At 41.2% G+C, this 16,270-nt stretch overlaps 1 protein-coding gene across 2 annotated transcripts in view; it reads left to right on the top strand.

Moving 5' to 3' along the window:
* The window catches only part of ZNF423 (zinc finger protein 423), a 503,577-nt gene that overhangs the window by 328,398 nt on the left and 158,909 nt on the right, over positions 1-16,270 (top strand). For both annotated transcript variants that reach the window (XM_085640111.1, XM_085640112.1), the window contains one exon: positions 7,247-7,331. In XM_085640111.1, the coding sequence (XP_085496237.1) occupies positions 7,247-7,331 (85 nt within the window). The remainder of the gene's footprint in view (positions 1-7,246; positions 7,332-16,270) is intronic.

Below are 16,270 nucleotides of genomic sequence, written 5' to 3'. Positions count from 1 at the left end.
TGGATCAAAGTTGACGAGATGTAGGGGCTGAAGAGACATGGTGATGAATCCCACACATATGAGGTTGGAGGCAGAGGAATCAAAAGGTCCTAATCTGATGCAGGGTGGTCCAATAGGAAATATTCCAGGCAATTTAATGAGATACCTGCCATCCGACCAACTTCCAGTATAATGTTTAGTCAGAGAATGGCTAGTTGCGGTAAATACCCCAAAGAGAGTGAGGAGTAGCAACTAAACTGGGAGTTTTTATCAATCAAATTTGCTGGTATGTTGTCTGTTAGCTAAAAAAAAGTTGTTTTATTGCTGTGTCCTATTCTAAATCCTGGTTGATCGGGGTTTAACATCTGAGCAGTGTCAATTACTTATTGCAACTGAACATTGTATCTACAAATGTAGTACTCATTTATGGTTAGTCCACTATAGGACAATTGCTTCTTGGTTGTGGACCGTCCTGGTTCGATTACTTTAGGAGTTGGATAATCATAGCCGTTTTCAGCGATGGTGGGACAAGACCCTCATATAATGATGAGTTAACAATTGTGTTAAAGCATTCCAATGGAAATGTCTTCCTTTCTGATAACTGCACCCATATTTGACCTAAATCAATTACATGGATTGCAGTTGAGGGTCAAAACATTCAGAAATGGAGAATCTCAAAGGTCTAGATGAGATGAAAGTAATTATTAGTTTTTTTTTTTAGAACTGCCTATTACATTAATATTAAGGGATAGGCTATTTTATTTTGGAAAAAGTATAGTTTTCCATTCGATTCATGGCTAAGATTTAAGATGGCACTGTGTCTGATTTGTCAGTGTTTATGTATTTAGTTTCCTTTTATGATGCTAGGTGGCACGTGATGCTAGGTGGCACGAGGAAAACTTAGAGAATGACCAGTGTGGGTACTGGCATGAATGGTACATTGTTTGGGGTCTACCAAGTTAGACATTCGCACAGCCTTTCAAATAATTGAGAGTTCATATTCATCTGTAGCACTGCTAGTCTGTAACGTCATACATAGAATATTTAATGTAGAGGACAGAGGACTGTAGCACCATAACAATACTTATTTGAGCGAAACAGGTACTGTTGCCAAAAATTATCCCAACATTTGTACTCTTGCTGTGGAAGAAGGATGCTTATGCGTGCCTCTGTATAAAAGCACCAATGTTCCCTTAGATCGACTAGGTAGATTCTGTGAACAGGAAGGAAAATGGTGCAATAAATTAGGCTAATTGACATTTGTAAAGATGCTGTAGAGCGGTGTACAATGCTTGGGCAGTACTACTAGCCTGGTCTTTGACCAACTCCCTGACAGTGGTTACCTACAACAAAAGATCTTTCACTGCTAGAGAATTCAGCCAGAATGTGAGGTGTAAGTGATAATGTATTTGATGGGACCTTCAACCACAGAATACATAATATAGCACCAGCAAGAACCCAGGGGTAGCACAGGAGGAAAAGCACTGCAAACACTCCATAGGCTAGAGAACTTTCTCAGTTGGGCAACATGTGTGGTTTATTAATTTCAACTGAGTGGTGGCCTGATTTCATGTTAGTGATTTTATAGGTAATTGTAATACTTTATGGCATTATAAGCGATTGTTTCATTGTTATTGGGTGGAGGCATAGCCTTGTAAAGTAATACTTTCTTATTGCTCCCAGTGCATGTCCACAATTGTCAGAGGCAACTGGGAAAACTCCTGTAAGCATGCAAGTTGTAACCCTGGGTATTTGCAAGGGTCCTTTATGGTCTAGAATGGATAGCTCCACTAGTTACTATTTCTTCAGCAGAAACTCTGCATCCATTTTCCTCCTGGGCTTTATGATGTGTTTTTTTTATAAGGGCAGACCATAGCAGTTGCCAGCACTAGTCCCAAAAATAATACCCAATTTCTACATCAATCCGTATATAAAATCCCCTGTTCCTTTTTTCCATGACCGTATACAAATCCTGATGGTCTAACGTTATCTTCTTATAGCGACCACACCCTAGTTACCTCTACTTGACACCAGCGGCGGCTACTCCGGTGTGGTGGAGGAGCGACTACCCTCTGGCAGCAGATTAAAACATGTCAAATAAAAAGATAATAAAGCAATTTTATTATCATTTATTTTACATGATGGAGCCGAAGCTGAGTCTTGAAGGCGGGGCCGTTCTCTGACAGCAGCAGGAAGAGTGGTAGGCACAGGGCACTGCAAGTGCACATGACGGTTTGGCCGGCTGTCTTAGGACTGCCAAACCGTCATGCGCACTTATATATCTCCAGGCTATAGCATGGAGAACAGCAGGCACAAGCTCCCAGTTCATCTGGGAGCGTGTAACCAGCCAGCTTCGTCCAATCCCACTGCTGCTCTCATGCTGGGTAATAGTATTACCAGCGTGAGAGCAGTGTCTGGATTGGCGCAGGGGAGTCTGGGAGCCTGTGATCAGGAGCTGAAGAGCACCGCCAGAGCTAGGCAGCAGGTAGGTTTTCATTTTAATATATTTTTTATTGTCCCCTGCTGGCAGCCGCCACTGCTTGACACCATTAATCATTCTTCATCAGCGGCCTTTACTTTCCATGATTAAGGAGCAGTTGGAACATCACTGATTGTACCTGTTGCAAGCCTCAAATATAGCATCAACTAAGAGCCTTACATTGCATTTGGATAAGCCAACAAGAACTCCAGGCCCTTTCAAACCATGTTGGCGCCATTGACCTCTTTGGCCAAGAACAGTCACTACTTCCCATGAGCTAGGCTGACTTCACAATCTTGATATCCAATTCCTAGTTTATGTTCAATTGCCCAGATTTGCTGCTGCTTTGCAGTCTAAAGGTAGATAGATCTTCCAAATGAATATTTACTTGCATTAAGGGTATGTTAATTAAGTATGGATGCCCTCCTGCAATTAACCTCCCACAATCCTGTCTTAGGCCACTACTTTTTAATTTACTGCTCATGTGTATTTTTCCCTCGCCTGCCATTGTGTAGTATGGTTCTTTTTTGGAAGAGTATGTGATTATACAGGAGTGATTCTGAACATCTCTTAACTTTTGTCACAAAGTAATAAGCCCATGTTTCTTCCACTCCTTGAAAAACAAACCTAATGTGTTGGTCTTGCGGAATAGTCTATGGATGAAAATGATTCCAGACGATCACCATGCAGCACGATTAATAAAATGATGACTTCTTGAAATAGTTTTTTAGTTTCTTGATTAGTGGACTACTGACACCCAAAATGTAAAAGAAATGCAGGCAGTTTTAAAAAAATACATATTTGTTTTATTTTGTGCAAAGTTATGATGATTTTCCTGGCAAAAGCACACTTGTGCTATACAGCAAGTTTTTAACAAAAAATATTCTGATTTCGCATGCAAGATTGTAACAAAGATCTTAGAAATTGATTTCTTAAAAGTTAGATACCTTGGTTTGATCAGGTTTGTGTAATGAGCGTACAAAAGTGTGAAATGTCTCTGCCTATTGGCATACGTTACTGAAACCACAATGCATCCCTCACTGAGAAAAGATCCTCCCTCCCACATCTAGGCTTTCTGCAAGATCTATGAATCATTCCCACAGCTGTCCCTACTTGTTTTGCTCTCCACACTTTCAGAGATACATGTGTGCTACTTGAGTGCCTCCTATGATCTGCCATGATGTGAATCTTGCAAGCATTGGTTCCAGAGGATTTATTCAATCAAACTGTTGAAACAAAAAAAAGAATACACAGGGATTCCACTTATTAGTCATATTGTCAGTAGTTTGATTGCCTTAGTTATCTGAGCTGAACATTCAAGCATACTACATATTCCACTGGCATCTAAAGACTGACTCAAAGACATAGCTGGTGTGCCTACGACAAATATATTTTCACTCATATTCATATGAGAAGACCTTCATGTTTTGCGACAGATCTGTAGCCCCCACCCCCCCAGTTCCATGAACAGTCTGCTTTTGAATCAGGAGGTGAGAGCAACAGTTAGTCTATTTGTGCACTCTGAGTTGATATTTAATGGACAGTCATCCTGCCTCAGCTCCATTGATTGATTTTTGATCCACTTTCAGCTTGATAATCATGTAAATGCCTTTTACCACCCGGTTACATGTTAGCTTTTCCTGGTATAGGACACCGTATACACCTTCCCTACAACAGGACATTAAACGGCTTACTTAGACCGACAGGCATACTCCATGCCGTGATGAGACCCATGGACTTGGCTGACTAGGATGAAACCTCAATTTTATGGCCATGACCCGCAAATAAGTATATAACTAATTAATTCTTCGGAGTCTTTGGTTTTAACAGCTTGATTGATTTCATCCTCCGAAACCACTGTTTCTTTTTTCTTATGTAGTTTGAGGTTCCCCATAGGAATAAGGCTTTTTGGCAACTTTTTTCATGCAACTTCATTGGTTACATACCAGATGTTTTTCAGCTCATTTTAGAACTGGATACTTTTTGGTATCGTTTGGTTTCATTTATGTGGTGCACCTTTTAATGACTTAGTTGAGTAGCTTACGGATGGCCACATTCTATTTGGTGCTTTATGACTGTAAAACAGTAGGCACCAGAGAAAACAATGATGAAAAAAAGTCTTTTCCAGCTTTGGCACCCTTGACTTCACAAATCACCACGACCTAGGAAATCAATGTGTACCATACCCGTGTCCACCTTCTATTCTTCTGATTGATTTAGATGCCCATCGTAATCTTTGATTGTTTAGTCATCTTCCACACCTCCTTCAAAGCTTCTTTATAGCTGATCAGGACTTTGTGGGTATTGCTTTAGGCACATTTTTTCTGCCTCCAGAAATGTTCACAGCTACCAAGACAATAGTCAATTGTGCTGTGTGATTGCAGAGTGTTGGCTGAAGAATCCTGTGACCGAGTTGACCAGTTTCAGAGAGGGAGAGATGCATTCTAATGGAAGGAGATTTGTAATGCCCAGTCAAAGAAGTTACCTCTTTAGTAAATACACTTTCTGCTGTGTTGTGATGGATTTAATATTGTAATCTAAGAGGGGTTCCTTTCTGTGCTAAAACTGCACTTGTGTGATTGAGGGCTCTGTCATTGATTTTTAAAAATCCCAAACTTCTGGTCAGAGGAAGACCAGAAGATAAACCCCTATAATACATGGAATCCTGCAGTCCCTCTATGAACACCCATTTCTAATTTCTTTATAATCGTCCACTTGTAACACACCCAGTTGGAGATTCTATTGAACTGTTTATACTATCGTTTTACAACAATTATCTAACAGGTTTTTGATCTGTTTAATTTTGCACTAGAAGTTTTAATTTTATCCTTCATGTTTTCAAACACTCTCCTTCATATGAAAGAGCAACGCACCAATGGTTTGTGGGGATGGTGATGATGTGACCATATATTATAATGGCTAAAATACCCCCTGCCTTACATTATAAGGATATTGCAAGTCACAGAGAAGTTCCATAACCACATAGTGGAACGAGGCCTCTTCCTAAACGCCACCACAGACTCCCAGGGAGGGCTGCCTTTCAGTTTAAAGAACTCTGATCCAAGGATTGCAAAAAATGAAGCCTTTTGTCTCCAAGTGTCATTGTAAGCTATTAAAATAGAGCAGAAAAAAGAAAAGCAACATTCCGTTTCCATTGCTTGTAACAGCCGCTTGTATTATGCTCCGTGAACTGACCTGCCTTTCACCTCTGCTGCTGGCAGCAGCCATTGTGATGTCAGAACTCGACATTAATAACTTACAAAAGTCGATCTCTGACGCATATTCTTTAGAATCGGCGACTGGGTGCATCGCATCACAAGTCACTAATTGTAAAGAAATTCGAGACAGGCAAATATACAGGGATGACAGAATCCCTTGTATTATATATGGGATAAAGTACCACTTGCTGTACATAACGATATTGAAAGTCACCTCGGAGTTCCCGAACCTTATCAACGAACTCAGCCTTAGGCCTCATTCCCCTATTTGGTTATGAAACTCTTCTGTGACGTGCATGTATGGCAGGGGATACTTTATCCCTTAAATCATTTTTTAGAGCTCAAGGCAGTTTGTGTACATGAATATTCCCCAACACTCCTGAAGAAGGTGATATACAAACTACTCAAATTTCTGTCTTCTCTAGAGTTACTTTTATCTCTACTAGGTCAGTGTCACGGGGTAGCTGGTGAGCCTATATTAGCAGCAGGTATGCAAATAGGCCACAGGATAGCCAAGCTAACAATGCGTTGAACTTGCCATTGGTCTTACAGTTTTTTTTTCTTCTGCACCACAAAATGTCTTCATAGGTTGTTCTACTTTTTTACGACTCATCAAAATTGAAATTTGGAAATTCAGCTTAAATTTTAAATAACTCTTAGTGCTTTCCTATGTGTTTAAATCTATGTATTTGGAGTCGTGTTAGAACTCCCAGAATTAATCTATTAAATAGTACAATCTCGATATGTATACCTCAACAAATGCAGGTTCAATAAGCTAATTCAGGCTCCAAAGCCAATAAAATGAAATTGTAAAACAAACATCCATGGGATATATTGAAACAATTACGTGATAATGCCCAATGAATAAATAAGCGGTTCATTCAGTTGTACCTGGCATCTTTTGAAAGTAACACCACAGTTTTACCTAGCCACAGGCAAGGATCTGTATTCTCTAACCATAACAATCGTCAGTTCAGCGCTTTCTTTTTGACGTATGCCGTCATGTTATTGCCTGAAAGTTTTCTGCCTTCACTGTTGTTTGCTGGGTTCCTTGTCGCAAATAATTTAATTCCAGCCCCCAAAAGGTGATGTCTAAAGTACTCCAAACACTTGACCCCAAGGCAGAATTACTATTCTTTGAAGGCTTGATGTTCCTTCCTTTCGAATGTCACTCCATACAGAAATCCAGTCATTATAGTGAGTTGACAAAAGGGACTCTTGTGCCTTTGTGTGCTTGGTGGCATCAGAGTGGTCAATGTAGTTTTTGGTGGAGAAGTGCTGCAGAATTAAGCCATGCCAATGTTCTTCCTGGACTTACACAATAAAGCCATGCATAGCAGTTATCTATTCCTTGATAACTGTAGCTACCTGTTGAGATCCCCTAGAAATCTTTTGATTGTTTTTTTTAATTTATATTTTTCGAAGTTTTACAAGGGGGAGCTGGCCATCTCATAGGTCTATAATGAATCTGTCATAAAATGTGTCTGCGACTAGACTTGTTGCCACAGACAGTAGCACTGTTTTATCTGCATCCTCGAAACTCATGTGTTTTTTCTTTGCTGTTGAACAGAAAAAGACCTATCAGTGTATCAAGTGCCAGATGACGTTTGAAAATGAACGAGAAATACAAATCCATGTTGCCAACCACATGATTGGTGAGAATTTATTTCAGTTGATTACAGTATTATGCACTTCCATGTCTGTTCTAGACTTATCACTGTCCATTTTATTGCAACCTTAAATGTACTTGGTTGATTGTATTGTCAATGCACTTACTTCATTCTAAGCATTGTTGTACAGATTTTCCACCCTTCTGAACTTCAATGCATCATTTTATTCACACGACAACCAAATGCAATGCGTCTTCTATTTTCAAGAACTTATTCCCCACTGTACAAACAACAAAATGATGTGTGCTAGCTGTCAGCCACTTAAGAGCAATTGTGCTTTTATTGTGCGCGGCATTGAAAAGAGGTAACTACTTTATTTATTGTCATTGACTGTTTAATGATTTTTTCAGGTACATATTTGTCAAACGCAAATGCTGAAGCTGTACACTTTTGTGTGTGTGTGTTTTTGAAAATGCAGTTTTGCAGCAGTTTAGAATTAAAAAATAAAAATAAATTATGTATCGGACTCTCTGCACAATGAAGAATACATGAGTGTCCAGTTGAGATCTAGTAAGTACTTTAGATTTAACTGTTGATCTAGACAGAGAGGTTCAGTCTTCTTTATAGGTGCAGTTGATGTTGAGATGTGTAATGAGATTGGCTACATAGAGTTAAAGTATCAACCGCTCTGGTCCTATGTGGACTGTCTCATGATGTTGCGTAGGATTGGTGGTGCGATAGAGCACTCAAATTTGTGGTTTCCTTTAGCCATGTTTTTCAAGAGATCACATTGTGACGTGTTAATGGTTGGGGGTATAATCTTTGTTCCTGCAGAAACGCATGTTTGGTTGGATATCTGCCTTTTTCACAGAGTCACACAAGTGTAATATGATGAGGAACAGTGATGGTGTTGCAGCTGAACTCGATTTAAACTCTTCTAAATGTTCTTTAAAGACGGTACATTTTGTGTTCTCCAATTATATACATTGCATTTGCACAATCTTCGTGCTTACCCTCTTCGTAACTTCCTTAGTAACCTCTAGATGAGTTCCCCTTTTACTGACTAGATTCAGACTCAATATGATACACCCTCTCCTGGCTTCACCAAAGGGTTGGTATCCCCCGGGCACTTTGGGTCTCTGTGGTTGTGACCTACAGTCTCCAAAGGATACTCTTCACTTCATATTATTTGCCAGTATTTCTCTGGCCCGAGGAATATATGTATCAAACCTTTATTGATATCTTTTAATCTTAGACAAGCATGTCCAGTCCTGTTTTTTTCCTGCAGCTTTTATCGGTTACTCGTATTACTTTTCAAGTGTGTGGTTTTCTCAGAGCTGTAATAAGAGTACGAGATTCCATGTTTGATTAATAACCATATTGGCTCCTCTTTTACAATTTGTAGCTGTTCCAAGAGTATTTTACCCTGTGCGTTCCAATCTTGTGCCGCATTGTGCATCTTATTCGTTTTATCTATTGTACTAATGATTTTAAAAGAAAAACAATCATTTTTTATGTGCTTTTATGGTTACTATTTAACCGAATAAAGTCTGTTTGATTGATTGAGTTCTCCTTACTTAGCCAGTGTAATCCTGCCAGTAATCTGTGATTGTTTCTCTCCTTTGAAAGTCCTGCAGAAGCATGCATTTGTGATACAGCTGGAACACATGCATATGAGTCTCATGTTCTTGGAGATTTATGGCTATAGTAAAATGTATAAAACATTTGTAACTGGAGCAAAGCACCTGTTGTTTTCCTGCCCTCTAGTCCATCCTGCTTCAATTTACTGCACCATTGCCTTTCCACGGTTTTTTGGATCTCTCTTGTTTGTCTGTCTTAGGCTGCTCAAGAATCTCGCATCTGCCAAGGAAGCAAATAACTAAAGTTACCTTGGCCAGAACAGTAGCTATTCATACTAACTAGGTCTTTGTTCAAGCTCCTAGACATGGTCATATTAATCGAGAGTGCAGAGAATGGCATTATGGTAGGCCAAAAGATAGCTCCACACCCCTCTGAGAACAGGATCGCCGACATCATCTAGCATATTCCCCCATATACACCGGCTTGGTTAAAAATACAATTGAATAGATATTTCTAAGACCTTGAGGAAAACAATGTCCTATTTATTTATGTGTTATGTTCCTGGCAGTCCATCGACACCCATTGGCATTCATGCCAACAGACCTGACTCACTATTTTTTAAGGCAAAAATGGCTTTATTTTAGCTGCCTCCCACCTAGAATTACCTTTGCTTCAACATAGGTCAATGAGGAAAACACATTCCCCCGATTATTTTGTTGTTGTTGTCAAAATCTTCCACTTTCCACATTTAAAACATTGACATGTACACAGTGGTTTCCCTGTTCAAGCCAGCCAAATCTATTACTGTTACAGCATCCAACGGTCAGGTTCTTGAGAACCGCACACACCATTGTGTGTCCAACCAAAGATTCGGTATCAAATGTGATTTAGAAATGTGGTGACGCTCCATTTCTTTGACCCAAAAGGATAACTCCTCACCCTACACTGTTTTTAGTTACCTTACTGTTAGATTACTATTGCTTGTATTTGCAAATTGGGGTGATAACTACTCCTTCAATTCAGGGTAGGGGGTAGTTCTAAAAGCTAAATGAATGCCACTGCGTTGACTTATCTGTGCTTAATGACTTCTTCGTTTGAGGGTCTGCATTCTGGCCTGCGACCCGTGGTGCATTTAGAGAATGCCATGAGTGGCATATTGTTTATTGTATTGTGGTGTGCACATTAATAATGTTTCGCTTTTAACCTTTTTGCTCATTGTATTCTCAGTAGATTGCTGGTTTGAATATCATCTGGCTAGGCTTTATTCTTCTGGGTTTCACTGAATAAGTAGAACTAATTCTGGTTGCAGTGTACTCCATATAATTTCATATAAGCCATGAAATATTACATTTATACCTCCGAGACATCAAGTACACACAAATAACTGGGGCATTTCTCTTGCACTTTATCATCCTGAAGGAATGAGTGGGGTCCTTTGCCACACACATATGTTTAATCTTTGGATGGTTTGATGTAAGGTGATTTGCTTGTCTATTGCAGGTTCCTCAATCAAAGAGGTACGTGGACGCCAGAGCCAAATTCAATTTAGCAGTGTGGATTGCAGTATGTGTTTTATGAATAGATGGCTTGTTTTCATGCTTTTTATTGTATTTAAATAATAACTATGGTTTTTCTCCATGTGTAAGGATTATTGAATGATGCCTGCCCTTCTCACATTGTCCCCAACCTCTTTCCAATATACAACACTATCTTCATTTTGCTATTTTTTCCCCTTTAAAATGCACCTCTGAACTCGGCTGCATCCCTTTGGTTCTGATTCATTTTGCGTTCTTACTGGTGAGTGGGCTAATTAAGATTTAAGGAACCACTTAAAATTAAAAACTGGCTGAAAATTGAATTCAGCATGAACATCTTATCAGTTTCCTTTAGACACGTCTGGACAGGCAGGCGTTTCTATGGGTTCCATTTGTGGTGGTATTTTTTAGTAGAATTCATCAATTTCTTCTTCGGCTTCTCATCGTAGCGCATGCTTGTTGCCAGAATTGTTCACTTAAGCAGGAACATAATTCTGTAGAGGTTGGCGTGCGTCTTCCTAATTGAGCGAAGCAGCGCACTTAACGTTGTCCTGGCTACCTAAAGCAGGCAACAAGCATTGAGGTTATTGCACAAATATTGTGCATACAATATCGTTAGGCTGCCGAATGCAAGGCTGGGTAGCCAAATGCCTCTTGATATTCTGAAACCAGCCAGTATTGCATATTCGGGAAGCTGCTTATTACTTTCCAGCCACTGAACAGGGTTGGGCTCAAGGCCGGACTGGCCGGTGGGCTGCCAGGGTGGGTGCCGGTTTTGGGCCCATGGTGGCCGTTTTTGTTACCGGGGTCCTGCAATATCGGCACCTGGTAACAAAATCGGCCGAAACCGGTCCTTGCAAACAGCTCGGCCGCACCCCCTCAGCCCCCCCAGGGGGGGCGGCCAAGCAGTTTGCCAGGGTCGGTTTCAGTTTCCAGTCCGGCCCTGGTTGTACTTGTCTATAGGGCAACCAGGCAGTGCCCAATGGGCTGGTCTGACATGTCCATGTGTGGGCCTTTATTATTTGGACAGTTTCTGGGTCTATTGTATGGCCAGGTGGCCTAGTTTTTACTGTTGATTTCTCTTATGTTACCTCAAACATTGCCTGCAGCAAACAAAAATACACACAGTCTCTCATACCTTGCAAAATACCCTTACAGCGTGTCTTTAGAAGGTCAAAACGGACCTGACTTGCAAATGTGGGCAACAATTTTAGCTATCTGGATTGCTAATGGGGGCCACTTTTATTTTGGGGCCCAAGCCTATTTTTGTCACGTTAAGTATATTGCTATTCGTTTTCATGATTAAATATTAATAGATAGTTCTGTGCAATATCATATCTCAGAGAGTGCAGGCTTACACTTGTCAATTAGGTCATACATTCTGTGCTTTTTAGGTCTCACCTGGTGTTGCAGCACAAAGCGCTGCTTGCTGGGCGAGGGATTTTGTGGATGAGAGGATTTCAGAAAGGGACTCGAAGCCCCGCCCCTCATTTCCATTGGCTTGCGTCACCGTTTATGCTAAACGGTGGCCTGCCATTGGAAATAATGTTTTTTTGTTGACGCCTTTTCGCCTCCGATCCGGACTGGGTCGCCTGCTTTGCTGCTGTCGCAAAGCAATTTCTTATCTTTATGGGGGCCAGCCATCTGTTTAAACTCAGCTCCGTGTTTATTTTTGCATGGCGCTTTCACTTAAAGTGAAAGCACCATGCAAATATAAACACGCAGCTGAGTGAAAACAGATGGCCAGTGCTTGTTTTAGTTTCTTCTTTTCTTTTTATGTGAATCGCTCACTTTTCTTCCCGAGGCAGAAATGCGATTAGTTTTAAGGAATGAAGGGGGGTCTAGTGTGATGCTGCGACGAGGGGGGGGCAGTGGGTGTGTGAACATGTGCAGTCTCTGGGAAAACAGAGGGTACGGTCTGAGGACAGAACTTTGTTGAGTTGCCCTTTGAGGGAGAGAATAAGTCGTTCACTCCCCTGCCTAAAAAATAATTCATTTGTAGTTTTCCCTAGCGCAGACCGGGACATTTCAAGCGTCTGAGCACTGTACAAGTTTTCAAAAAGTTATTGTGCATATCGTCATAAGCACAGTGCTTCATTGTATTAAAAAACATTCAGTGCAGTGGTGGCACTGTCTGCAGTGAGCGGTGGCACTGTCTGCAGTGGTGCGTCTGCAGTGAGCGGTGGCACTGTGCCGACAGTGGTCAATGACCCTCTGACATCAGTGGGCGCTCTGAAGAGTTTCTTGGCGCGATGGCTGTAGGGTCAACATGGGCGGGGTAAGGGTGACTGACAGTATGGAGGAGGGTGCCTGGTCTCGGGGCTCCCTGCCAGGCCCCCTCCTTCCAGCCTCTCTCCGGGCAGTGATCTTGTCTGACAGAAGACAGGCCCAGAGCAAGATGCCATATTTAATGTTAGCCTCGGCTTTATCTCCTTTCTGCCGCTGAAGGGCGCCTCGCCTCTTTATTTATTTATTTATTTTTTTAGCCTCCTGCTGTAAATATCTTGAGTTTGTAGCAGAGACCTCGACCGCCCATGACTCGCCTCTGTGGCTGCTTGGCTGCCCCCCTCTGTGTCTGTTCTGCTCTCTGCTTTACATCTCACGCTTTCTCCTCACCACCCATCTCGCTCCAACTTTAAGTTATCACTCGACCCCCCCATCTCCCCCTTTCACCTATCTCTCACCTCTCCACCTTTCATCCATCTCCACTTTTCACCTATCTCTCACCTCCCATCTCTCACCTCTCCAACTTTCACCCATCTCCACATTTCACCCATCTTTCACTTCCTTCAACAATCTCTAACCTCCCACCAGTCACCTACACCCTCTCTGTCTCATTACATCTCTTCCAACACCTCCACTTCTCTGGCCCAAACCCTCTGTCCCTCTTCCAGCCCCCCCAGCTCCCTCATCCCATCTGTCTCACCACCTGCTATTTTTCTTTCTCACCTCTCTTCCCACTTCCCAATCACCCATCTGCACCCTCCCCAGTTCTTCACTCTTCCCACCTCCTCACTCTCCAGCTCCCTTCTTTCTCCACCTATCACCTGCTCCATATCTCTGCCCTTTTTATCTCCCTACTTCCTGTATCTCACCTCCACCTTTTCTCTTTCAAATACCCTTCTTCTAGCCTCCCGCTTCATCTAACTTTACCTACCACCTCGACTTTATTCACCACTTCTCATTTCCCACCTCCCATCCCTCACCTCCAATTACTCTCTCCACATCCCATTTTACTCTCCACCTCTTTTACCACTTACCAGTCTCCTCAGTCCATCTCACCCCCACCTGCCTTGTCCAGCTGCACCCCTAGGATCTGGAGCAACATCCCCATCAACATTATGATAATGGGTCCTACTCTCCTGCAGCTGAGAAAGAAACGTGACTCATTCTTCGAAGATGACATCATCCTACAGGATGGGACCCATACACTACCTGCCTCTTTGGAACAACCCAAGCCACCCGTCGGGTCTCTCCCCCACTTATCAGAGCTCTCTTGCTCTCTGGCTAGTTTTACGCTACACAGGTAGCAGCACTACATATCTAAAAAAAGAGAGCAATGCAATAGTTCTTGCATTTGCGAGAGTTTAAGCTACTAGTATTGCAAATGACACTGCCTTTTATTTGTTTTAAAAACCAAAACATAAATAAAAGACATTGTAATTTACATTGCAAATAGCTCAAACTCGCGTAAATGCGAGACCTATTGCATTGCAGATGCTTGTTTAATTCAGCCACCTGTAGCTGCCATAGAAGAAGATTTTTAATTGCTCCTCAATTAGCCACAAAATATTGTAGCCTGAGCCATTTACTGTCTGTTGATAAATACACTGCATAAACCAAAGAAATCTATTGGTCACTGCCAGTAAGCTCTTTGTATACACTTTTGAAACCTTGCATACAATATTATTGTATTAAATATACATACGAAGCAGGCCAGGCATTGCTTAGTTGACTCAGAATACTTGACCCCCTAATACCCTGAAAAACAAAGTAAGTATAACCAAACTAACAGTTTGACAATAAAATATTCTAAGACTATGCCTAAAGATATGTAACTCAGAATTTAAGCGAGCCCCCAAAATAAGCAAAAAGGATAGACGTAATTTAGAAGAGACTTTCAATCCGAACAGTCGAAGGAGATCACATTGAACAACTTTATGGGAAGAAAAGAATCTGTGAGGGTCAATAAGTTGCTAATTTATAAACTAATAAGACAAAATGATCAATTTAAATTCTGGCAATTCGTTAACAGATCAGATGATAGGAGTGGCATTAGCGAGAGTGGGGTGCCTATCTAAGACGGCTTAAGTATAAGAAAACTCTACATCATGGGTACTCAAAAACATTTTCCCAGGGGCCACAAATTTGGTCTGTGAAGTGACCGAGGGCCGTATTGATACCAGCAAAGTGGAGGTCAAGGTTTCGGGAGGGGTTTGTGGTAAGGTGGGTGTAAAGGATGCCAGGCATATACATCTAGTGTATGACGTTGCACAATGTGAAACCAAAAACTTGGGGTTAATTCCGGCTTCTCCTCTTAACCAAACTGTGTGATCCTTGGTAATTATTTTATTTCACTTTCTCTCCTTTTTATTCATTGGCACACAAGGAACTCGAAATATATGACTTCAGGATGTGTGCTGGACAAAGCCTTCTTCATTGTTAGATTTAATAAACTATATGTTGCTCATATATAATAAAAACCCCAGCCGCCAAAAGGTGCACATGACAACTGACTTGCCTCTTCATGCACTATTGGCATTGTAATGAGGGTGTAGGGAAGAATTCATATTTCTCAATTCATGTTTGAAAACTATCATTAAAAAAATAATAATTCTCAATCCACTGATAATCTTATATACTAAAGTGAAACGGTTCTGCATGTTAATGAATTATCTTACTTTTACTGCAAGATGTTTTTTTATAAATGAATGCGTTCCTAAAGTTAAGTGGTTCAGGATACCCTAGTTACTTACTTTATTTAATTGTAATTAACCGTTAAATGAATGCTTGCCAGTTTAACCTAATTTTTATGTTGGTGCTGAGTCACGTAAATATTAGCCCAGTGCTGCTCTTGACCAGGGGGGGGGGGCTATGTAAAGGTCAGGAGGGCAGCATGCGACCCTCTGGGCCATATGTTGAGTATCACTTCTGTACAACAACTGATCAGGTTCGACAGCAAGAACATTGGCAAATGGACTTCACCTGGCTACTCTGGGGAGCCCTTAAGGAGCGGTTACACTGAGCCGCACTAGAAGAGTGCTGCAACGAATCGGGCCGTGGCGCTCTAGGTCTTAATGGTGTTTCTGGCTGTTCCTTTAATTTATAAACTGGTTACTCTACCCGCTGGTTGTATCCTCTAGATTGTGCTTGATTCCAGCATGCACAAGTCCCACACATGGCGCAAGTCCATCTTGCACCTCATTTATAGGAAGGGAGAAACTTTGTCAAGGCTAGACGTAAATTAATACTCCTAGTCTACACCCACAAAATTGATGGGATATGTAGGGAATGAAGTTTCATGATACAGAAAAATGTTTTGCCTATGGAGGAACAAAAATGGTTTTTGAGTGCAAATGCACTTTAGTTTCAAATTTGCCTAGATGAAAACGTACGTTTTTTTTTTACATTTTGATAGGGAAAACTAGTCACACGTGTACTCCTAGTAATCTTTGACTTGTGCTTTCTAGTGGTAATCCAGTGGTTCTTTGTGAATTCGTTAATTCGATCTAAACCTAGGAACAACCACAAATGAGCAAATTTCTTTTCCTGTTAAACTTTTGCAAATAGCATCCCACATTTGTAGAACTCTTTTTAAGCATGTTTCCATCACTGAAATGCATATTGAGTCTAAGCTGGTTTATATGC

The sequence above is a fragment of the Triturus cristatus genome, chromosome 12 (genome assembly GCF_964204655.1).
Source record: "Triturus cristatus chromosome 12, aTriCri1.1, whole genome shotgun sequence".
NCBI lineage: Eukaryota > Metazoa > Chordata > Amphibia > Caudata > Salamandridae > Triturus > Triturus cristatus.
This window is presented reverse-complemented; position numbering and strand designations above follow the sequence as displayed.